Consider the following 25,502-nt stretch of genomic DNA (forward strand, 5'->3'; position numbering starts at 1 on the left):
CGAGTGTGGATTGTATTCTTAGATGATCCTCTTAGACCCTATCACACTTGCCAGTAGGTTTTTGTAGTTTGCCACGTAGGATGACGTTAGTAGTATGTGGGTTAACGTCACCTATGACGATTTTTTTGTTATGTAAGCAAGCTTTTTTTCAAGATGCGAGAAACGTCCGTTGACATCCATTGTGCTCCCTGTTTTAGATCATTAATATTAAAACAGTTATCCTTTTGCCAACTACCTGAGTTGTTTCGATTATTGATGTTTGAATAATTTCTGCATCGCCCATCCATCTCTAGGGTATTGCTACCTCTTCTTAAAGGGCTGGGGAACCCCCAGTTCAAGGTCGGCTAAATTCCCTGTGCCACCGGGACATTACAAGTCCTGGCGGAGCGGGAAGTCAGGCGGCAGGTTTTGTAAGTCCTCATTCTCATAGAGTCCCATAGGACTCCATGGGAATGGGGACTTGGAAGCTCTGGTACCGTTGCTAATGGTGCCGGTGCTTCCACAGCAACTCTGCCTGCCGGGGCTGCTGCGCCAAGCAGGGTCACACCTGTCAGACGCAACAGCCCCAGCAGGCAGACTCATACTATGGTGGTCCGGAAACAAGGGTGCTGGTAACCTTACCGGTACCCTTGTTTCCGGACCGCCACACTCGTAATGAGGCCCAATGTGTCCCTATTTTAGAAAGTAAACCATTTAGTCAGTAGGTTTCTTCTTAATCTACATCTCCAAAGAGAGCAGTTAGCAAGTCACAAAGGAGGTCAAACTTGATAATCATTTTAACATGTGAGATCTCCTCTTTCTAGAAATATTGAACCATGCAGCACTGCGACCATATGTGAATTAGCATCTCCTTGGGTAGTGTGACCAATCCAGAGAGATTGTCACTGCTGTTGAGGAAGCCCCTCCCCATGAGGCCAGGGAGGTGAGACCGCTACTTGAAAGTCCCCCTTCGGGTGGTGCTCAGTGGATGGATCGCATGGGGAGGGGAAACCCCATTGAAGGTAGTGATAAGGCCCTTCGTTATACGGCCCTCTATAATTGGTTGGCACACTCGTGCCAGTCTGGAACATTAGGCTCACTTAGCAGCATGTAAGCTCAAAACCAGGTGCCAGGAGGTGGACTTGACTGTACCTCCCCACTCAATTAGCCCATCATCCCTCATCACCCATGCCTTATGCCATGAAGATTGTCTTTGAACTTGGCCTTGCAGCGTATTCTTGTCTCTGAGAATATAAGGGAGTGCGCACTATCTTCGTTCCAAAACTCCTCGCCCAATTCTATTTTCATCCTAGGCACACGTGACAGGATACACCGATTTGATCCATTTTGCAGCATTTAATTGTCTTAAATGAATAAAACATGGCACTCATGGTGTTCTTTCTTTGCACATTAACAAGGGATAATTCAGCATCTCACTGCCTTCAAGAATAGATGACCAGTCCTGGCGGCTTCAGCCTTGACACCAGGCCAGGCAGCCCTTCCAGACTCTTCCACGATCTCAACAAATTTTTGCTGCGACACAGCTCTCAGCTCTTCTCTCCATGGGTCCGACCTTACTAAATTTATGACACCAATTTCCAGCTTCTATACAATGGCGGCTTCGCCTGCAGTCTATTCACTACTTACAGTCAGCTTCTAAGATTACTTGTTCTACTTGCGTTACAGCAGCTGTACAGTTATTGAACAGCTTGCATTTTCTGCAGTGCTTCTCAAACATGCAATCTTCTTTTCATATATGAAAGTTTACTCGATTCTTTACTTCGTCATCAGTTTCTATAAGGTCCATATGTTTTCTTCAGCCAGTCTTCTCAGTGTGTCATGCTCGTCTTTTATGACGTCAACAGCTCCTCTTTCACTCCTTTTCATATCCCTTCGGGGAGCTCCTACCTCAGATTATCATCTCTATGGGGATACATTATATAGGGTTTTCTTAGTAGATACCTTTTCTCGAATATTCGCTGTAGAATGGTCGCAACTGCTTGTCTCAAGCATGGCACAATTTCAAACTTCCAACATACAGGTGGTCGGGGGGGCGGGACCTCCTGTAGAGACAAGTAGCTGCTCCTGTACAAATGCATGCATAACTGGAAATATCAGCAACACTGTCAGGACTGGCAAAGAGAATGCAATGACAACTTTTCACAGCGAACCAATGTCTTACCAGTTACCATACTCCAAAACAATATCCAGAAATGAAGTGAGGCCTGCCAGTTGCACACTCGTAATGGCTGGCTCTCTAGGGAGTGTGGGACCTTGCATCAAGAGGCGCTTCATCTTGAATAACTGTGGGGCAATTGAGATAGCTAATGGGGCAGTGAGTGTACAAAATGGCTTCCCCTCACCTGATGTAGATCTGTGATGTCCGTACAGCCGGCCGCCATGTCAAGAAGTGCTAGTGGCCTCAGCCTCTTTAGCGGTAGAAGGACAAGGTTCTCAGGGAGGGGCTGCTGAGAAACCGCAGACTCCACTGGACAAACTGGGGGATGCAACCAACAAAGAGCCCTGCATGAGCTTCCTGGCACCCAGCCACACCATGCCATGGGTCCACCACGCCATATAAGGCAATAGGAGTAGAATCTCCACAGGGCTTCGATGGCGGGGAGCGGGCTCAGCCCTGATCAATTTGAAGCCCTGCTGATCCTCTGGGTAAGTATTGCCCACTGTGTACATCTAGGTATGGGACATCGCTTATCAGAGTGATCCGTGTGAGGCCCTCATTTTGTCCCTGCTCTGATCGCCGACGATACTCAGCAGCCTATCTCCATGAATATGTCACTGCCTGTTTCATGGATTTTTCACAGAAGGCACCGCTCCTTTAGCTTATCTTTGTACTCTTAGTGCCTCCTACGATTCCCCAGGTCAAGAAATGGTCTTCATGCTGATCCCCAAGCGCTGCAGGCAATTCATACCACTGTGATGGCCGGCCGGCCACACACCGCCAGGATGGTCATTTTTTACATATTTAATATTGATGTCTTGATCTAAAAATTCTCTACCACACCTGATCAAGTATCCATCTGCCAACCAGGAAACCATGCCAGCCAACAAACCAGAAGGCACTCTTACAGTGTTTATCTGAAGGACACAGGCCCAATGAGGCTGCAGACGGGTTTATGGTCATTGCATCGAATTCCTTGCATCTAAATGCATATGCATCGAATTTTTTCCATCTAAAAATTTGCATCAAATGCATTTTTTTTTCTATTTTTTTTAGGGGGTGAACGCCCCCAAACTCCTGTTTTTTAACCTTTAAAATCCTCCTGAACAAAAATTAACCCTTTACCCCCCAGAAACATGCATTCGATGCACGTTTTTTAGATGGAAAAAATTCGATGGAGTGGCATTAGATGCAATGACCAGAAACCCTGCAAGACGTACTACACAACACATTAACAACATACCCTTCTTGCTTCATAATGAAGAAGCGATTTTGATCACATCTCTATCTTGCAAATGAGTGAAGTAACTTTAGTGCCGCAGTCTCTTCAGTCTGAAAAGCTTGAAGAGTCTGAATGAAAGCTCGGCGGTTATCTGTTGATGGATCCCTCATCGACTCGCACCAACTTTCTACATGCAATCAATGCCGCACTAGAGTAGGTCGATGCAAATTAAGCCTTCGCTGCTCTTCCTGCCGGGCACATTGAGTGAAAGACACTCAAAGCAATAATGGGATGAATGTTGAGTGGAGACAGTCCTCTCTCTGCTCGAATCCGCCGCATCTGTTCTATTTTGAAGTCTGTGCGGTTGAAGGGACACCTTCTGAAAATCTGTCCTCGTTGTCCTTCGCCTCTCCTTTCTTTTCCTCTGTCAGTTCGGATACCTTGTAGTGTAAATGAAGACTGGCTGGCTGCAATTTAAATAAGTAACTGGGACAGGTTTCTGGAATCTTCTTGTGCCAAGCATATTTCATTGTATAAAAAATTAAGCTGCTGTCATGTAGGCTGTGCCTCTGTTTTAACTCTGCGAGGTTTTTTTTCTACTTCCACTGTGATCTTCTTTTAATGTTATGAAGGGTTGCCAGGGACACAGATTTTCAAATATTGTGCATCTTTATGAGTGTGTATGGATGCATGTGTGTGCCCTTCTGTCTGTCCTCAGAGTTCAAGGCACAACTTTCTGTTTAGGTCTGGCGGGCGAAAGCTTTAACTCTCTGCCAGAGCATTTGCACCAGCATGCAAATGCTCTACTTCACCTGCTCCTGAAACGCCCCTCCTTCTTCTGCTTCTAAAGCCCCTTTTCCCACATACTACAAATCTGGAAGACCCCAGACCATCACCTGAGCATATTTCGTATCCACAGGGCCAGCACAGGTGCCGGGAGGCCACTGCAGTGGACACTGGCATAGTGCAAATGCACAATACATTAAATTACTTGACATAACATTCTGTAGTCAACATGATTTAATTTCTCAGGAGTCAATATTGTGACGTTAAAGCGGCAAGAGCGAAGAAAAATATGAATTCATGTGATCATGCTTCCAAAATAAATGTTATATGGAATATGATCAAAGATTGTGTATTCTCTATCGAAGGCTGCGTTATCTGTATTTAATGGTTGCCGTAAACTGGCAATTTAATGCACGGTGACGATGTTCAGTCACTGGAAATAGCAAACAGAAGGCCAAGATGGACAATTGTGCCTCATTGGGCAATACTGATAGAAAGGGGTATATATAATCCATCAGATTACCCTGAGAACATTAAGGAAAACAATGTCCTTCGCTCCTGTGGGATCATTGTCCAAGAATTTGATCAATCATGGTTGGCCTGTGAGGACTTAACACTGCTTCTGGCCGCTTATCATCTGCCAGAGCCTGGAGCACACACTTTCATGCTTGATTGGATCATTTTAACACGGTTCAGTAGGGTGATCTGATTTTCCAAACCGAAAACTGGGATAGTTTCGCCAAGGCATTCCAGTAGGCATTGAACAAGGCGTCAACACGTTTGTGCTAACTTTTGTGACAGACAGGAATGGACACGCACACAGAATAATGAGTATATCAAGAGGTTTCTTTTCATTTGTGCACATTTTTGAGGATATTCAGCCCATGTCCGGGTCATTTCAGCCGTTGCAGCTATTTCAGGAGCTCTTTGAATCATTTTGAGGAGATTGGAAGGGTTTTCTGCCAACAAGACAACATGCCCCATTCCATTCGGAGATGCTGGTCCAGTTCGTTTTTCCCCAGAATTCTGGCACTTGAAATCCTGCCCTCCCCGCCCCCTTTCTAAATCCAGGACTACTCCCAGAATCAACGAAAACACCTGGATTCGAGAAGCAGCTCCCGAGTTTATTTTGGAATGTTGGTATATATGTAAGAGTACCCTAATGATGAGGAGTTATAGCAGAAACATGAAGGAGGAACTTCCCCAAACTCTTTCATCTATTGATCTTTCATTATCTTCTGCACCATCTGATCTTCTGACAGCAATAAGCGATACTTGTGTTTACACTGTGCCACCCTCGCAATGTGACAACCAGATGCTGTAGCCTCACCAGCACGTACCCTTCATCACAGACTTCTCTTATAACTCTGACTTCTGATTGTTTTGCAATAGCTGGTAGGACACTGGATCCAGTCTCTTATGTCGCTGTGATGTTTGCCACCTGGATGGCCCAGTCATAGAAGTCTGTGGTGCATCCTGCCATGGCTGTGCATGGCTTCTGTCGCACAGTCCAAGATGCCTATTGTTTTTCATTTGCATATGTATTAAATGTAGCATCAAGCAACTTCCATTCCAGATTTTTGGATTGACGGTAATTTCTGTCACCAGATTTCTGTCACCGGATTTAAATTGCATTTGTTAGACAGGGCATTTTACCTGGTCTTTAAACCAGTCCTCTCGCCTTCAGTGTCTAACCAGGCAATGGAAATAGTCCTTTTACTGGTGAGGATTAACTTTGGTTCTCTCCTTGCACCATTTTAAGCAACACACATGGACTAGTCGGGCACACACTGCAGGTAAACAGCATCTAGTGCCCCCCTCCACCGCATACGCTAACACCATTCACATCAAGCCTTCCAGCAACCCTTGACCCAGCCTCGCTTTCAGAGCAGATCTTGTACTAGCATTCTGGGAAGTATACCTCCACATCGTTGCCGCCTTCTGCACCCACTTTCCCCAAGTACCCTCACCCAGCTCCTCTAGAAGCCGACCAACACACTGAAAACTGGTTCTTTCATCCGGAACTCATCATCATCAGGGGAGGACTGGTCTATAGGGTATTATGGCTCAGTGGCAATGCGCTCGTCTTATAAGCAAGACGATGCAGAGCAACACAGGTTCGAATCCCGTGTCTGCGCTTAGAAACCTCTTCGGTATTAAGCGCATTCCAAAAAAACAATTACAATTATAGTTATAGGGAACTCTGAAGATTTCCTGTAGGACTCTGCACCCTATTCCTCTTTTGTCTGGTAACTTATTTTATTAACAAATATTATCATAGGGAAAGGATTGTGCTTGATGAAAATGTGTAATATGGGGCCACTTTTTAAATTATTTCCAGGGCATCTTCTGGTTCTCAGTCCACCCCTGTTTGTTTCCCAGTCCACCACTGCTCATCATTACTTTTGCCTCTCCCTTTCCTCCAGGTAACCTAACCTCCCTCCTCTCCCACAAGACCCAATGCCAATGGGTCACTAAATTGAGAGGCTGTGCTTTAAAGACCACTTTAGATCATATTACATTCATCATTTTTCTGGTTTATTGTATCTGTTTTTATGTTATCAGGTAAAAAGCACCTTGAAGCAGGTTTGCACTGTTAATTGTTTACGCTTAATAAATATTTTACTAGACTGTATGTTAGGACAAATTTCTCATACTGCTAATTTACCTCTATATTTGAGGACCCCCAAACCTTTTGCTTTTGTTGCAGCATCCTGACCTGACATTTGCCAGTGGAGCACGGCCTTCAGCTGCATTCCACTTGAGTTTGTTCATCGTTATGGGGAAACTGATGCGTCCTTCATTCTGTCAGTACTGAGAAACGTTGTTTCTCTTGGTCTCTCGACCTTGTTGCAACTTTTGGCAACTGTATTTCATTGCGCAAAATGCATTACTGTACTGTGCAGTGTGGTCCGTGCGTTTATGGGCCCCGGTCATCCACTAAGGATTTTTTGGTAACTGGACAATGTGCCTAGGAGCTAACTGGTGACAGCAGAAGGGTTTCCATGTATTTTTATAACTTTTTACCGAGCCATACAGCGATTAACGCGTTTGGCTCATGACTGTGGCTAGTGTCCGTCATTGCCATGTCACAAGGTCTTTTGTCTACTCTTTTGGATATTTTGTCCATTGGCCTTCTCCCTGGTCTGTGTGACCTGGGAATTCCTTACTTGGGCATGCAGTTGTATGTAAAAGCTGCGTCTTTCGCAGGCTACTGCAGGTCACGTGTGCAGCTACCCAGGAAGTGGGCTGGGACTGTCTGGTCCCAATCCACACTTCTGGTGCCAGGATAACTGGTCTGCATGAGAGAATGAGAGCTGCAGGGGTCCCTGATTGGACCACTGCTGGCGTGTATGAGTGGGGCAGATCTCCTCATTGGCCGACTGGGTGCAAGCTCTCACCAGACTTGTGGATATGAGGAGGGGTCCTGAATGCAGACTGGCAGATTAGCAACTGATCCGAATCGACCTATAGGCAGAGCCAAGTATCCAGAAGAGCCGAGCAGACACAAGGGCTATACGGAACCACGCAGTAGAAGGTTGGCACCCTGAGTCCGCTGTTGTCCCGGTAGAGCCCTGCTTTGTGCTCGGTCTCTGAAGACCTGCAAAGTTGCTTAAACCCCTTGGAGTGGGTGGACCAATCAGTCTCGACGTCTTCTGGTTGCCCTGCAAACAAGCCTGTTCGGAAGTACCACAGATCCATGCAGTGGACTGTTCAGCTCGAACCTTGCCACCCGTGCAGGAGCGTTGTCCTATCGAGTTTTACCTCAAACCTTTGGGGAATCCTAGTTTTCACTGCAAAGCACCTTCTTGCCAAATTTCGTCTGCCCAGCTGGTTTAGGCCGCGAGAGAGAAGCGTGTGTCAGATCACAAGAGTTGGGTGCCCCTGCGTCACTGTGCGACAGTGACGGTCGCCGAAAGCTGTTCCGCATCCCTTCTTGTGCCCTGAGACCAGCTGCATTGGTGTTTTTTTATTTCCTTAACCGAGACGAGAGGTACAGCTCCTGGTGTAAATTGGACCCCCATCTGCACCCACAGCGCCTGTGCACTTTAAAGCCTAATCAAGGGCGGGAAATTGTAACTCTGGCGACCCTCTCTAGACCTGCCAAGTTTGTACCTAAACCGAGCTAAGGACAGTGAGTACTGAAACCGCTTACCAGTGTCCCCTTGTTCATCCATTGTATTTTACGCACAGGGGATCACTGGTGGCCCTCTCTTTGGCTTGGGTGGCCCCCGCTTCCTAAAGCCCTCCGAAAGTCAGGAATAGTTTTGTTCATCGCAGTAGATCCTCCCCTGGCTCTTGGAAATAATGTTCACCCTTCAGAATCCTTTCTCTTACTTTGCCAGCTCATTAGAAATTGTAGTTTGTGACTTTACGCACAACCGAGCGCTTTTACGCATGCATCGAGCATTGAGCACAAGACTCCATACATCGTAGGGCTGGACTTATAAAGTTAGCGTTATCGATCTCTGAAGACTGCCAATGCTATAAGGTTTGTTACCTTTTTCGCTTACAGGTTTTGGCGGGATTCTGCACTTTACCACATTGGCCAAAGTGAATGTATATATTTTACAAAGTGTGTTGTTTGAATGGTGATTTTACTGTGCTTTTCATCATTTACTTGTGTTTATTCTTTGGCCTAATAAATTGTCCATTTTCGTGTACTACTGGCTGAGGGTAATTCTCAGTATTTTACTGTGTGTGCTCATCAAAGACCTCAGATCACCTCCACTCCTCCTGTGACTTAGCCTTGACTGCTCCCCAAGCTGCCGTGAATTGGTCTGGCCCAGAAGTGTTCTCTGTTTCACTAACAAGGGTGGCCTCCCAAACGTCTGTTCACCAGATCAGAGTTTATAAAACCATTCTAACGCTATACTATCAAGGGTACCCTATAATCTAAGACAACTGGGAGATACACTTCAGGTAAAAGAAATAAGGTGTTTCATGGCCTAGATTCAAACATAAATTCACACGAGTCTGCCTTATTTACCAAAATACTCCTTAGACATGTCTTCTCATTCAAAGATGAGCAGTCGAAGCCCGCCATTGTATCTGGAGGGCCAGTGCAGTTTGGGTCAATAGCGAAGCTAGGAAAGTGTTTTGGAGAAAACCTTGGATTCTGGTTCTGTGAAAACCACAGCCGGTTGGTGCTGGACCTTGCGTTATGTTTCAAGCTTATAGAAAGCCTCAAGGCCATTGCACAACAATCGTCCACCCTCCTGTGGTACGGGCATCAGAGGATCCACGTGTTCAAAATCAATTTCCCATTCATCCGTCTTACTAGTGAGATGGCCATCTGCGACCTGCTGGTTTACTATCAGAGAACAAACATCTGGATCTTTTTCCAAAGCTGCTGTGCTTTGATTGGTTATTTTGAGACGGTGGGTCTGCTTGTGATACTGTGGGTAATAGTGGTGCTGAGTCAGCCCACGTAAATTACTGTTTCCACTGGTGATAACGGTGTTGCATTCGCCTAATTATGAGTTTCCGATATTCCTCATTCTGAAGTCACATTGGTCTTCACTGGGAAATGGTGGGTTTCCCGTCAGCAGTAATGCCACCAGTGCTAATACTGTTGTTTTTTAAGGTAAAATTACCTTCAACATGCAGTCAAGTTTTAGAGAGAGAGAGAGAGGAAAAGAAAAAAAAAACATAATCAGGCAGATTGAAAAAACAGGCATTAATACTGTTATGGCCTGTTTTTTTTTCTCCAGAAATCTTCAAACTCGTAATGAGGAGGGGTGTGTATTGGAAAAATATACGACTTAACATCTATAGGGGTTCCCCACCCCTATAAACCTACTGTAACTTGGAAAACGACAACACGGCCGTGTCCTCCTTGCATTCGGTTTCCTGTATTCTTTCAATAAGATGTTGCATAATAGATTGCCATAATATAATGGGGAAGCAGATGTGGGTCCCAAGATAGAAATTCGAGAAGAAAGCTGTCGGGTCTAGTTAGTCTCGCTACAATAAAGACTACCTTTGAAAATACGGTGCGAGAGAACCTGGCATAAAAGCGACGGGACACATGTTTCTTTCCAAAGAGGACAAGTCATAATTAAAATGTGAAGCTCGGCCAGTCCTGTGGCTTGGCTTCATCGCTAAGGGCTCCCGTCTCTCATTTGGGGCTGGAACGCTTTCAAAGGCCGCTTTCATGGCCAGCCCGCCACCAGTGCGCCTGTGTGCCGGTGGGCTTGGCTGAGAGTCCCGTGTTCTGCTGTTCCTTCTGTTAGTGTCACTAGACCCTGGAAGTACCAGGGCTGGGAGGAAGGGTGGGGGATACATGCCCGCTGCCGTAATGTTGCTCTATTGTGTGTATATATATATATATATATATATAGGATTGTTCACTGTTGTATACTGTGCAGAAGGCATGACTGCCTGGCCATGCCTCTACCCAAGAGTGAACATTATTGCAAGCAAAGGCACGATGGGAAGGTAGTCAACCAATGATAGCCCGGAGAGAAATGAGATACTGACCGGATGTCATGTCCCAGAGGTGTGGAGAGGGAAGGGTGGGGTAAGCCAGGGGTTCCTCTCTCTGCTTCCCCTGGGTTCCCCATCACTTAGCGAGTGGCGGCAGTACCTTGCCCATTGCTTATCCTATCCCTAACTCTCAGAGCCAGGCGGGGCACAGTGCCACAGCAGTACCCCATAGTAAAGCCTTCAGCCTCATTACGAGTTTGGTGGTATCTCGGCGTCAATACCACTGAGATACCACCAAATGGTATTAGCGTTACCACCACTTGTCCAGCAGTATAACCACTGACGGTATTACCACCAGATTACAAGTGCTGGTAGGTGGTTTTGGTCCCCATTAATTGGAGTCCATAGGACCCCAAGGCGCTTTCGGTGGTATAACCAACAACGGTAATACTGCCAATTCGGCCGTTTTTCGGCGGTAAGGCAGAGGAATTACCTTCTGCTGGAGTGTTTCCTCTGCCTTACCTCCAAAACTGTAGTTCGGGGGGGGGGCGGAGGGGGTAATGCAGTGCTTACTCCTTTTTACTATACCGCCAAACTCGTAATGAGTCTTAGAAAGGATTAGAGCAGGCCACTGTAGTTGGGGTGGGGAGGGGGGGAGGGAGAGGTGCAGCTAAAGAGATGATGCACGTCCTATCTGTCTTTATCATTGGCAGTAATTAAATGAGGCTCTCATCAGGTGTTAGGCTTTGGACATTAGACAAAGCATGAGGTAGAGGATTGCAAAGTCAGCTGCTCAGTTAGTGGTGTGGTGTGCCTTCACATGATCATGTGAAGGGTAATACAAGTAACCAGATGATCCATGACCTTTTAATGCAATCGTAGGAAAAGCTATCAAATACGTTTTGTAACGTTGAATAGGAAGTGGCCTAGTATTTATAATCTTTGATCCCGACATTGGACATTGGAATTTATTTTTAATAATCACCATTGAAAATGCAGCAGGTTAATAAACAATAATTGCTTAAAGGAAAACGATATGCTTTCAATGCATTTTTGCACCTGGTGCAAAAATGCATTAAAAGAATCGGTTTTTGCCTGGGCGCAAACATTGTCCTAGTGCTAATACCGTGCACAATTGCACTTGCACTGGTGCAAAGTTTGTGTAATCTGGTACCATGTTTTCACAGAATGGTGTATTTATGCCTAACAAATCAGTATGATAAAATATGCAGGTCAGTCGGCATCTTTGAATATGTAATGCATATTATCTGAATATTTATTTATTTATTTTTATATAGCGCTACACGCCCATAGGCCTCAGAGCGCACAAAAAGACAGACAATCAGCAGGGGTGCGGACTCGGTTCAGAGGAGGCGAAGAAGTCTGGCACAAAGATAGTTCATCTGCTGAGTTGAACAGGAGAGTCTTAATGGTCTTCTTGAAGAATGACAAGAGGGAGGTCTCAGGGCGGGTGGGATTGCATTCTGAGGAGTCCACACTTCAAAGCTTGTGGTGGTGGAGCTCATTTTCCAAACCTCCAATTGGCTGAAGACAGGTGTAAAGTGTTACTCCTGTATCAAGACCTATAAATATATATGCTCAGGCATTTTTATGGTTTTTGACGGCATAGTGGGGGCACAAAATTGGAGTTATGTTTCTTCCTCCTATTTCCCCTCTACATCCAAAAACGACTTAGTTTTACACCAGCATGATATTTTCATGCTGGTGTAAACCAATGGCTTCCTATGAAATCTGATAGATTTTACATCAGCAAAAGCAGGCTAATTCCATAAGAATCCATTGTATATGCTGCCTGCCATGTGTAAACAGCAGCAGCATTGACTTTATTTGCACTGCAAAGTTCAAACAAAGGTGTACAAGCGATCACTTCTGCAATTACAGCTTTGTTTTGCGGCTCGTAGTACAAATGATTAAAATTGCAAAGAGCAAACCGGTTTGCACCTGGGTTTAAATAAAATGGGTCGCCTCCACGTAATGTATAACTTTGTTTCTCAAAATGAGCTCTGGTGTGTTTTTAAATGCAAAACTATGATGCATAGTTATGTTTAATTTTCTTGTGTAAAGGTGCACAAACTAGAACAAGGTAAGTTTTTTGCGAAACAAAAACATCGCCCTGGTGGGGTGAGACTGAACACCGATGGACCTATGTCTCAGGAGAATGGGACAGTTAGAGGCCCGTGTCAGGTCTGTGTCTTGACGCCGGCCCTATTCAACTTATACATCTATGACCTGGAAGAGAGCCTTACTCGCTTTGAGGCCTTTCCAACCAAACTAGGTTCCGCTTCGATCCATTGGTGCCTGTATGCCGATGATTTGGTGATCGTCTATAGTACCCCAATTGGGCTACAGAGGTTGTTGATCGTATTAAATAATTATGTAGGGGATATCAATCTAAAGATCAACAAGAGCAAAGCCAACACAATGGTTTTTGCACAATACCCGAGATACAAGGATTTTCATTGGTGTTTTGATAAGAAAGAATTAGAAGTGGTTTGCTTTCAGAAATATTTAGGCTTTTATTTTAGGAATAAGCCCTCAAATAGAGATTTGGTAGCTCAACTCAAAGCCAAAGCTAATACACTCACAAATCAGTTCTTAAGGCTATATCGGGAATATGGGCCTTATTCCTACTTACCGGCTATAACATATATTTAAATAAAGATACTACCCTCCTTATTGTATGGAGCAGAGATTTTTATGATAAAGTATATACAGGTGTGGGATCAAATTGAATGGACGATTTGCCCACAGGATTGTGCCTACTTGGCTGCATTCCAATATCTGTAATCCGCCCGGAATTGGAATTAGCTTCAATTAAATCAATAGTAAAATGGGAATTATTAACTTTGGAAAAAATGATGGACCCTCCAGTGTGCTCTTTATTCACTGATCTTAACACCTTGGTCAGTAAGAGTCTATCGCATATGGTGAGTATGTGGATGGAGAAATGTGGTTCAATATTAACTATGTTGGAGCTCTCCATTGAAGCATTGGAATCTAATCCATTACAGGTAAAACAAAAATAGCATTTATGGAGACCTGATTGAATGAATGCAAAAAGAGAAAGCTCAAAATATCCGTTTTATTTGTTCTTTAATGGTGGTGAAAAGAAATTTGGTGTGTTGCCTGATTTTCTTCTGAAGTTCCACCATCCTTTCTGGAGCGCACAATATTTGAGAATCCGTTTTAATCTCTTTGCAACATTAGACGTTCAAGGCCCCAGGCTGAACTTCGATCCACAGAACCGATCCTGTAGGTTATGTCGTCAGGATGTTTTGGAGGCATTGGACCATTTAATAATATTCTGTCCGTCTCTTAAGAAATGTGCAAGGAGAATCTTTCAGAACGTTTGTTTGTAAGCCAGAATCGATTTCTCATCCTGAGTTTGTTTTTACACTACAGAAACAGACTTGCCATCGGTAAGTGTAGAAACTTCTAAAGCTTACTTAATTTGTCAGATAGAACACCTTCAGTTTGTGTCCTGCAACTAGCAGCACAGTCCATCTAGCCATAACCTACGACACAAACCCTTATGATAAAATATAGATGCCTCTATGCATGTGTGGGGGGAGTGTCTGCATCTTAAGACATTCACATAGTGCGTACATCAATAACATATCTTGAGTGAGAAACACTCACCCAGTAGTATTTATGCTTGCGTTTTTTAGATGATCACTGACTATTTATATGCTGTAATGATTTTTATCTGAATTATTTATTTATTAACGCTGTGCTGGTGGTTGCATATGTGCACACTTTGTGTGCTGACAAAAGGCAATTGATTGTTTGAATCTTTTTTTATGTGTCTTATGCCTAATGGCTCCCATGTCAATGAAAGGCTAATACGTGTAACAAAAATGCAAATTATCACAGCAACATGCAGTACACATATTTATCAACATAGCTTAACAAAGCATTCCAAGCACATTTGAAAGACGTTCTGTGCACATATAGCACAGCGCATTTTAAGGTACACCCATTTTAACATGCTCATATGTCATGTTGCTTAAGTATTTAACACATGCAAATGTATTTTTTATTTGATGTTTTATAAAATGCAATGCGCCCAATTGGTTAGAAGGGAATCAGTGCTTAATATTCTATCCCTCTGATGTCTTTCACAATTTCTGGGTCTCGCCTCCACTCTTTGATGTTACTCCTCCCTCCCACTTATTACCACTCCCTCCTCCACCCTGCATCGCCCTTCTCCACACTACCACTCCTTTCGCCAGACTACAATGTTTATTGAATATGGGACAGCTCAGCAATGCCGCATGGATTGAACATGGGGGGGGGGGGTTTACAAGATTTCCTTATTGTTTTCACAGATGGAATGCAGTGCCATAAGCGTCCCACTCGTATCATAGAGCACATATACAGAAAGGGTTAAGCTATGAGACATGTTTTTACTTTAATTTAGTTACAAATGTGAAACAGTAACTTATTCAGTTCCTTGAAATCATAGCCGCAGAGCAGGCTTTGGGGGCTGGACCTCGGCTGTTGTGTTCAGAACACATAACGTACTAAGGCCTCATCACAAGTTGGGCAGTGTGGTAAAAATGCAGCGGTAATAGCGGCACTGCCACATTACCGCACCGCCCACCTATGGGTTGGGTGGAAAGTTGGAGGATTCACCTCCAACTCTGAGTTGGAGTTAAATCCGCAGCTTTTCTGCCCATTTTTGGTGCAATTACCATGGCGAAATTACTTCTGCAGTAATCACGCCGAAAATGCCCCATTGAGCACAACGGACTAAAAATAAATGGGGATTTACACTGCCACTTCTAATCCGGCGGTAATACCACTGGACCAAGTGCCGGTAACAGTAATTGTGTTGGGCGGTATTCCGGTGGATGTACTGCCGGGATACCGCCCTACTCAGGATGAGGCTCTAAGCATGATTGTTTTCTTTTCTGCCAGGATTGTTTAGACCGTCTCTTAAAAGCACCAAGGACAGAACTGAATTTTTTTGGCAAAAAGGCAGACTCTAAAATTAGGCCACATAGAAAAGAAAAGGCTTCTGTCGGATGGTGCACGATGTGTACTAAAATCGCTAGCAGGCGCAGCTTGCATCAAATCGAGTAAGGTAAGCTGATGGAGTTTTAGTTAATTAGCTGCGAGTGTTAAAACAAACGGTTTTATATAGAGGCTCTAGTGTACATAAGGATTTGAGTTTTTGATAAGCTTTTATAGAACCAGCTTATGTTTTTTCTAAACCTACAAACTTGAGGGCGTCCAAAATGCACGCCTTTGTTTAAACAAAAACTGGAAGTTTTAAAAAGCGATCATTGATAAATGGGGAGCAGCCAATAAATGAGCTGCTTCAAGGAATCAGAATCTTGCAAACTATAGACACCGAACATCAGCAACATTAAATGTCCCACCCAGTCTTTGCTTTCCCAGAATTCTTAGCCACTGTGGGTTAAAGGGAAGACCTGCAAGCAAGATTGTTTTGATCAGAAGTCTACCTGTAAACTCTGGCTGCTTGCCTCTGGCTGCTTGCCTCTGGCTGCTTGCTTCTGGCTGCTTGCCTCTGGCTATGGAGAAGAATGGCTTAAGTGATAGGCCAATAGTCAGTTACCAGTGTGGGTGGACTATGCATGTATCCAAGGGTGTTTCGGTATAAAATAGAGGTCTGTACATAAGGTCAGAGATTATTGACAAGACAGATTGCATGGCACGAGAGCAGAGGAGCGGACGAGGCAGACCGAAGGTCCCAGTGCAGGGGAGGGTCAGAGCAATCCCATGCCTTGGAATCGGGCAGGCTGAATGTAGCCAAAAATATCAGTATTCAGAAACTGCTATTTTTATGGCATAGGGCAATTGTGCGACTATTGTTTCAATAATTGCTCCTTTGCCATGCAGACTGATTGGAATTTATATAACAAGGCTATGAGGCTCCTTGGAGGTTGGCCGGTGCGGTAATAACGTGCCGATATTAATATATACGTTGCCCACCAGCCAACTGGAGTTTGCCGGGACAGAGCCTGTAATAATGGCAAACTCCCCCATGGAGTCCAGGCTCCATGAAATGGGGAGTTACTCCGTGTACCAGCACTCGTAATCTGGTGGAAAATCCACCAGACCGAGTGCCGGTAACGGTAATTCAGTTTATCGGTATTCCCATCAGAATACCAGCAAACTTGTAATAATATATATATATATATATATATATATATATATATATATATATATATATATATATATATATATATATATATATACAGTTAAAACTCTTTGGGGCGTTATGGTTAGGTTGCAACTAATAAAACCCTATGAAATTCAATGAAAAATCTTTGCTAGAGGGATGTTATGGTTACAAGTAAGACTGAAAAAAAAGAAGCTCCACTGTGCACTGCTAAGACTAACATCGAGGACATCAAAGATGACATCACAAATGTAATTGATAACATGACTGATGGCATCACATATCTGGGACACTTGCTTTTGTTCACTGGCATACCTAAACCATCGGTTTTGTTCACTGACAGTGAAAATATGAAAATTGAAAAGGTGTTACAAATATAGACCTTAACCTTCTTGTATGTTCCTTAGGATTTGGTCTCAGCTCATGGTGCATATATATATGGGGCAATAAGCAGGCTTCAAACACACAATTCATTTGTATACATGATGTTGAACTTTAATGTTGAACTTTAATGTTATTGACATTTTCTGGTGATGTTTCTTTCTTCCTTACTTTAGTTTCCCTGTATGTGCCTCTGATTTCTATGCATTGTGGTTCTTCATACATATTGTTTGTACTAACACACGTATGTTGGAAGTCTTGAATTATTAGCTATTTATTCCATGTTTAACATTACTCAAAACTCTGATAAGGTAGCATTCATTATTTTACTATCCAAAATTACCAGATATAAAATATTGTACTTCTATGGTGCATGCTGCAGCCATTGCCTATCTGTATGTATGATTAGGTTCTTGTATTAACAGCACTCCATAATGTTTTTTTTAAATGAGTGAATTCTCTAATACATTAAGTAGTTCATGATAGGTCTCCCGATCACACCTGACATCTTGTTACCAACATAATAAACACAACCCCTTGTAGGGACTTTTCATCAAATTAATTTCAGATGTGATGTCATCAGAGATGTCATCAATGACTTTTGTGAGGTCAATGACTTTTGTGAGGTCATCTTTGATGTCCTGGATGTTCGTCTTAGCAGTGCACGGTGGTGGCGCGAGTTATAGTTGCTTAGCTTACTATAACTGATGAGTTTGTTTTCTTTTTCTCGGTTTTACTTGTAACCATAACATCCGAGTTGTACTCAATCGTGGACAACCTGGGCAGTACTCCTACGGACCACCTTGATGCGCCACCACACCAAATCCAACCACCGGGATTGCTCTCAGAAAGGATGTTCCTTTTAGAGGAAGGAGTACGCTGTCTTTCTCTACCTCATCTTCCTCAACCATTCTGCCACCGCACAGGATACTTCTGTGGGGATCAACATTCCACCAGCTACCTTGCAAGCCATAAAAGAGGCTGTAGGTCCATATCTTTCCAAGACAATAGTACTATGTATATACTGCAACACACCACTCTTCAGAGGAGCAGTTTCGAAGTACTTTCAAGGCTGTAATCAAGGAGCATAAGAAACGCTGTCCCCTACCTTAGATCTAACACACGTCCAACATTTTCTCCTGTCCACCTGCCACTCCATATCTGTGGTTGGTGTCCCTTCCCACCTTACTTCTTAACCTCTCCTGCAAAAAAATAAAAATAAATACAAAATCAAAAAACACAGAAAAGGTTCCTTTAGGAACCACATTTCACAGTTGAAAAATAGAAGTAAAATAAATAAGCTTATAGACTTCCAAGTACTTTCTTTTTTCAGTAAAGTAGTTAGACTCAATGAGATTCTCCAACGTTTCCATTAGAATCTTATACTATGCTAATAGAAATGATGGACAATTACATACTAGAGAAAAAGAAAAAAGCACAAACAATTTTCTGTCCCAAACACTTTTCTCTAGCATTCAATGAGGACCATAATCCATGGATCTTTATGGTTATGCACGGTCTGCGGATACCCCTCTCCACGCCATGCATGATTAAAAAGCATGGTTTGCACAGGCACACCATCGCAGGAGACATCCTTCTACCCTATGTCTGTAATACTCCCTCATTCCCTGCTTACAAACAGGCACACATTAATCCACCAATCAGTTATTAAAAAAAACTCTACATATAAACCTATCAACATATTAAACTTCCACACACCAAATGCCACTTAAAAATGTTCTACAAATCTTTTTCATATGCATTTCCTATGCTAATCCCAACAAAAATGTACACACTGCTACTATAAATAACCATGTGTATTGTGCAGTAAATCAAGGGCATGAATGGAAAAAGGAGTACGGGTTACCAAGGGCTGATGGGAACCCAGAAGGAAAGTGCCAACATATGCCTTAGTGGGACACCACTAGCTATCGGCTGTAGCAGAGGATCCCAAACGTGTGGTATACAGCCACCAGGCGTAGACCCGCAAAGGCAATGCTGAAGGCGGCTGGGAGGGTGTACTGGTGTCGACTAGATATAGTGCCTGGAACCTGTGAGGTTCATGACTGACCAGGCCACCAGTATTTGTGTCAGTGGGATAAGTTAGCAGGGAAGGGATTAAGTAAAACAGGAATACAAAAGCCGAGTTTTCAGAGGTTTGCAGAATTTAAGGAAGTCCAGCTCAAGTATAAGAGGAGCAGGAAGGCTGTTCCAAACAGAGGCACTGGCCGAAGAGAGAGGCATGCCTCCCACTCGCTGTTTCAAAAAGCATTTGACAAGCAGAGTATTGGGGCTACAGCAGCAGAGGGCTCTAGCAGGGCAGTATTTAGGGAAACAAAGTTCGACACATTGTAGTCACAGGCCCAGAAAGCCTTGTAAAATTATACAAAGGATCTCAAATTTCATCCTTGCAATTAGCAGAAACCAGTGTACACATTTTGGGGCTGCAGCGATACAATCCCTAGGCTTGATGCCAATGATAAGTCTTGCAGCCCTATTCTAGATTAGCCGAAAGGAGCATAAACAACAAAGGGGGAGGTTAAGGAAGAGGCTTTTGCAGTAGACCAGGCTACACAGGATCAGGGCTCTACAGACTTTTAGCTTCTGGATGAAGGTGAGAAACGGTACAATGCCTGTACGGAGGTCAAGCTAAAAGCATGGAATTTTTTTGCCAGCTCGAAAATGTAAGGCGGAAAACCGAGAGAGGACTTCAAAATTACCCCAGGTTTTTTGGCCTCACAGGATGGTGGGAGTATAGGGCCCAAAGACAGCAGCCAGAGGGTAGTAGAAAAACAGGGCACAGGGGTTACAATAAAAAAGATCTCTGAATTACTGCCATTGAGACAGAGATTGTTAGCTGCACACAATGCCTTGATGGCGGTCAGGCAATCGGGGATAGAAAACGAGGAAAAAAAATAAGTTCAGGGAAGTTTAAGCAAAGCTGTGTGTCATTAACATAAAACTATAAATAAGAAAAGAAGAACATCTAGTCAGCCAGAGGAACAAAATAGAGCCACAATCATACGATAAAACCCTAGGGTACTTTGCAGGTACACAGTGAAGTGGTGGAGTAGAAACAGCCCAGTTGCAGCTGGGAAGGGCCGTTAGTGAGGAAAACAGATCAGCCAGTCCAGTGCCCAGTCCATAATGCTAAAAGTATCATGTAACCATTTAATGAGGATACAATGGTTGACCGCGTGAAAAGTGCACTATTCTCAATCATACTACAATCATAAATACCATATACACTTTAATTATATCATTCCACCATAATACAAATACTGTATACTCCCACTACAGTACCTATAATTCCTACACACATATTACTATACTATGGTGCTTCTGTGTCCCCATTCCTATGGAGTCCTATCGGACGCCACGGGAATGGGGATTTACAGTTCCCTCCGTCTGACATCCTGGGCTCCCGGAACGTGTAATATCCTGGTGGCAGAAATGGTGTTACGAGGTTGTCGGCAACCCGGCCACCTAGTAATGAGGCCCCATATCATCTTTATTCCACTCTCCCACCTTTTCCAGGCCGTCTTTCGGCCATCAAATAACCCCAAATGTGTTTTCCAAACTGTTCATTCACATGTTCATTCACAGCGCTGTACGCGGACTACTGAGGTGTCTGCGGACTGGGTGGCACCTAGACCCACTTTTTTCACCTATAAAAACAGCTCCTTATCAACTATATCCCATACATCCACCCTTTCCAACCCTTCTTAAGACCACCAAATAACCCCAAATGTGTTTTCCAGACTTTTTCCCCACTGCGCTATCCACGGACACCGGTGGGCGACCGCATATCTAATATGGCGATCATTTAAAAAAATCTGCTGCACCTCATGTTTTTGAACATCTGATCAGCGTGCATTTTTGTGTGCGTGGACATCGAGCCACTCCCTGATTGGTACAGAGGCATCCGCGGACCCCGAATCAGGAAGTGGGTCCACGGACCGGATCCAGATATCACTAAAAACGTTTTACCCACTTTTTGGCAATTTTTTGAAAACTACTGGACGGATTTACACCAAATTTACAAAAGCACGCTTTCTGGACCAAGCTGCCACTCCGGGCGCAAATTTGGTAAAAATCCATCCAGCGGTTTGGGCTGTATGCGCGAGCAACATTTGTGATATCGCCTTTTATGTACTGGGTGTTTGTCTTAGCAGTGCATGGTGGTGGCGCGAGTTATGGTTGCTTAGCTTACCATAACTTGTGAATTTCTGGGGGTTTCCCGTTTTACTTGTAAACATAATGTCCCTTTAACAACATTTTTTCATTGAATGTATATATAATTATATAGTAAGAAAATGCTCTAACAAGGCGTTTAGTGCAAATCAATGCACCATAGTGTAAGCAAAGGTAGATTGTGATTTAAGCCCCTGTACAAAGGGGCTGGGTCATTTGTCAACAAGAGTTGGTGACATATTTGTAAAAACCAGCAGCTTCTAGCAACAGAGACATTGAGAATGAATGATTCATTTTAAAAGAAGCAATGCATATATTGTGAATAGCTTCTGAAATGCTAGAGAAACGCAGACAGACACAATTGTGAACGAGCACCTGTGTGGGCCGGATTGGGTGGTAACGGCCCAGGCCCCAAGTTATAAGCCTGACCACGGATGGTACCTTGATTCAGTGTAGACTTGTGCACCAGCTTTATTTGCTCATCCATCCTATCACTGTACCATTTGAGCCTCCCATAATTTGTTATAGATATTTTCATCCCTGCAACCCATCAATGGTCTGCAACCAGCGGTTTTCCAGATGTTTTGGACTAAGACTCATGATTCCTAAACATGCACTGTACTATCTAGGGCAATTGGACTTGTAGCCCAAAGCATCTGAAGAGCCAAAGTTTGCCAGTCCACTGGCATTCCTCCAACACTGCCCTGCAAGGAGAAATAAAGGTGTTTTACTGATACATGTGTCTCAAATCTGGAATCCTTCCGCCTGTGACAACCCCGCATGGTGATCCATTTTCATAAGGGTCTTCTTTTCATGATTTACCAGCATAATCCTAGTTGCTTGCTTCACCCGTCTGAATATCCTGCTCACCTCTCTCCTCTTCCATGTAGCAGGTGGAATCAGATCACAAATATGGTTTGATTAAATTATGTATTCTGTTACATCTCTTCTCCAGGTTATAAACACAGCAACAATATGTTGTTGCAAGTACAATTCTTAATGGAGGCTTAAGTGTATCTGCTTTGTATCAATTAGAATACTATTCTAAATGTTCATGTTCTACAGTAGTAGAGAATGCACTTAGTTTGAGTGCCCTACTTTGGTGAAGAGCCTTCTCTGGCATGGTAACTGCTAAAAATATAGAAAGGAAATGAATGCATTAAAAAACTGAAATTTCTCGAAATTCTCACCTCAAGCGGTGCCCTCTGGTCTTGAGGGCAGGCAGTGTGGACCGATGGCCTGGTTCCCGAGCCCCTTCATGCTCTTTGGCTCTGGTAACCAGGGTTGTGGGCTTGGCCTATTGTACTCTCACTGACCTCCATGAAGTTGCACCAACTCGTTCCTCCACCTGCCACTGATATCTGTAGCCTGTTATGCAACCCCCTCAGACTCAGGGTGACTATCTCGGTCCCCTTCATTGCAAGTTGTTCTTTCTGCCAGCTACTTTTTAGCAGCTATCTCCGGCCCCCACCATCAACCCTCCTTTAGGGGACTCTCTTCTCAGATGGTTACTCTTTCTGAGATGGTAAAACTCATCCAATCCGGCAATCTCTCTCTGATGAGCCTCTCTGCTCAGATGGTAATCCAGCTCCTCCTCTTCCAAAGCAACCTCCATTTCACAACTTCCTCTGTCTTAGTATGACAATTGCCCGCCCCTCTCCTCCCAACACGCCTATCCAGCTCCTACATCAATAGCTCACACCTAGAACTTGCTAGCTTGGCTTTTATACTCTGCTACCCCACCTCTAAAGTAGGTCCTGGAGCAACTTGTTGCACATGTATAGAGGGGGCTGGCCTGGGATTGGCCCATTTGCCCAGTGGCCAGGTGGTCTATGAGAGGTCTGGCTTGAGTTTACATTATGGCCTGCAACCATTTTGGATTTGACACTGAGCTTGGCGGTGTGGGGAGGCGTCCTCCTCTCCCCCTCGGATCTTTGGTGAGCCTGCCATATACTGGGCCTCATCACAAGTTGGGCCTTAACCCTTAAATGCGGCAGTAACGCTATTAACGCCTCATTTAAGGGTTGGCCCAATCAGAAGTTGGGCATTAAATGGGAGATTACTGGCAGCTTTTTGCTGGAGGTACAAATCTCAAAACGCCAGTTTTTGGCGCTATTAGCGTGGCACTAATTGCACCGGAACTAATAGCGCCTCCAACCCCAATGGGGAATGTGGATTTACAGCTATGCCACTACTCATGATCCTGGGCAAATTGCGCCGGACCGAGTAGCAGTAACGCTAATTGCGTTGGCGGTATTCCGGCCCAATTAGCACTAGGATACCGCCAACCTTGTGATGAGGCCCACGTGTCAGAGAAGCCTTTCTGTATCAGAGAGCTTTTATCTTCAGAGAATTGCCATTTTGTGTCTCCCGTGACACTTGCCCGTCTCAGTGCACCTACCTAGTACACCCACCTTGCGGACATTACACGGGACCTAGCAGGGGACTGCATCCTAGTGCTACAAAATCACTGCCGATTGGATGTGGAATAATGCTTTGCATTTTCTCCATCTGGCATGACGTTCAATAGTACATTTATAATCATAAACAACTTTTCTGCCCATTAGCTTAATTGATTGGCCTCACAACTTCCATATGGATTTACTGGAAGAAAATGGTCTAGATTTTTCTTGAACTGTACAATACATTGAAGAAACTTTCACGTATTGATAATGACCAATTTGATGACGGTTAACAGACCTTCTTGTTGTGTTGCATTACAGAAACTGAAAGACGCCAATTTGACTGACTGGGAAAACATCCGAGGACCCCGTCCCTGGGAGGACTCCAAGTCTCTGCAAGGACAGCAGCGCGAGGTGCTCCCTTCCAGGCACTCCTGACCGGATGCCACTTCGTTGGACTCATTCTCACAGCCCCTTTGTCAAGCAGTGACTCACAGAGGGCATGAGGGGTGTATTCATGCTTGCACTGCAATGTCAAGCCGCATATTTTAATCACATGTACTCCTCTGGGGGTCAAAGTCTATACATGAGTCGAAGGAGAAATCATTATTGTACATACTAAATCCTGGCAGGGATTTATATTGTATTAAATGTAAATAAAACAGTCTCCATGTGATGTAGAATAGGGGTCTTTCCTTTAATGGCTTTGTTGTTTGTCAATTACTAATGTTTCACAGCTGTTTGGTTGGGGAGGGCAACCCCTTCCTCAGTGATCACAAACTCGGAGAGGACATTCATTACATCAAGATCCACCAGGGGTGGCTGGTTTTGTGGATTATGTATTCCCTCAGCCCGTTCAGCACAAACGAGTGATGCAACTGTTTTACTGCAATGCAACGTAGCAATGCAACTGTTTTACTGCATGCAACGTAGCAATGCAACTGTTTTGCTGCAACAAAAACATGGAGGTGGGGAATTGGGTCATTTTACAAGTAAGTCAGTGAGCCTCATTATGAGTTCTGTGGTAACCCGTCATTGCTACCGGCGGGTTGCTGCCGAACTCTTACCTTTCCGCTGCCTGATATCCCAGTGGCACCCGGGACAAGTCCCAGCGGCCCGGGATGTCAGGCAGCAGAAAGTGTATGTCCTCCATTCCTGTGGAGTCCCATAGGACAGTTGCTAACAGTGCCGGTGCTTCTGTGAAAATCATGCCTGAAGGGGCCGGTGCCCCCAACAGGTCAGACCTGCCGGGAGCAACGGCCCCAACAGGCATACTTGTAGTCTGGTGGTCCGGAAAGGGTGCTGGTACGCTGCTACCAGTACCCTTATTTCCGCACCGCCAGGCTTGTAAAGAGGCCCAGTGTCTTTTAGAATGGCCCCATTTAGTATGAAGTCAACTCTTCCACATTTCAAGTCCAAGGGCAGGGTTATGGTCACATATATTTCTTGGGTGACAGCACAGAGGACATAGAAAACAGAGGCCATGATGGAGTCACTTGTGTAGGTGTTAAAAAGGTAGACTGGGGCACTCTGGTCCCTGGGAATCAGGCAGCTATGCAGTGCGAGCCATGGAGGTGGTACATGGCGGATCCCACAAAGCTTACCCAGTCTTCCAGCACCATCCCAGAAGCATGGCCCACATAAGCTGCCCATTGCGACCCATAATATATGGTATGTAGGAGTTGAGGAAAGGCCCCCGGCCAGGGAATGCCAATGGAAATGAATTTCTGAGGTACAGAATCACATAGTACCCAAGCACAA

General features: G+C 44.3%; 1 protein-coding gene across 1 annotated transcript in view; it reads left to right on the forward strand.

The window, feature by feature from the left end:
• The window catches only part of COX16 (cytochrome c oxidase assembly factor COX16), a 445,594-nt gene extending 421,170 nt beyond the window's left edge, over window positions 1–24,424 (forward strand). The window contains exon 4 of the mRNA XM_069638870.1: window positions 24,063–24,424. Within this exon, the coding sequence (XP_069494971.1) occupies window positions 24,063–24,179 (117 nt within the window). The 3' untranslated portion in view covers window positions 24,180–24,424. The remainder of the gene's footprint in view (window positions 1–24,062) is intronic.
• Window positions 24,425–25,502: the final 1,078 nt, after the last annotated feature.

This window comes from Ambystoma mexicanum, chromosome 14 (genome assembly GCF_040938575.1).
Source record: "Ambystoma mexicanum isolate Mex_15411 chromosome 14, UKY_AmexF1_1, whole genome shotgun sequence".
Lineage (NCBI taxonomy): Eukaryota > Metazoa > Chordata > Amphibia > Caudata > Ambystomatidae > Ambystoma > Ambystoma mexicanum.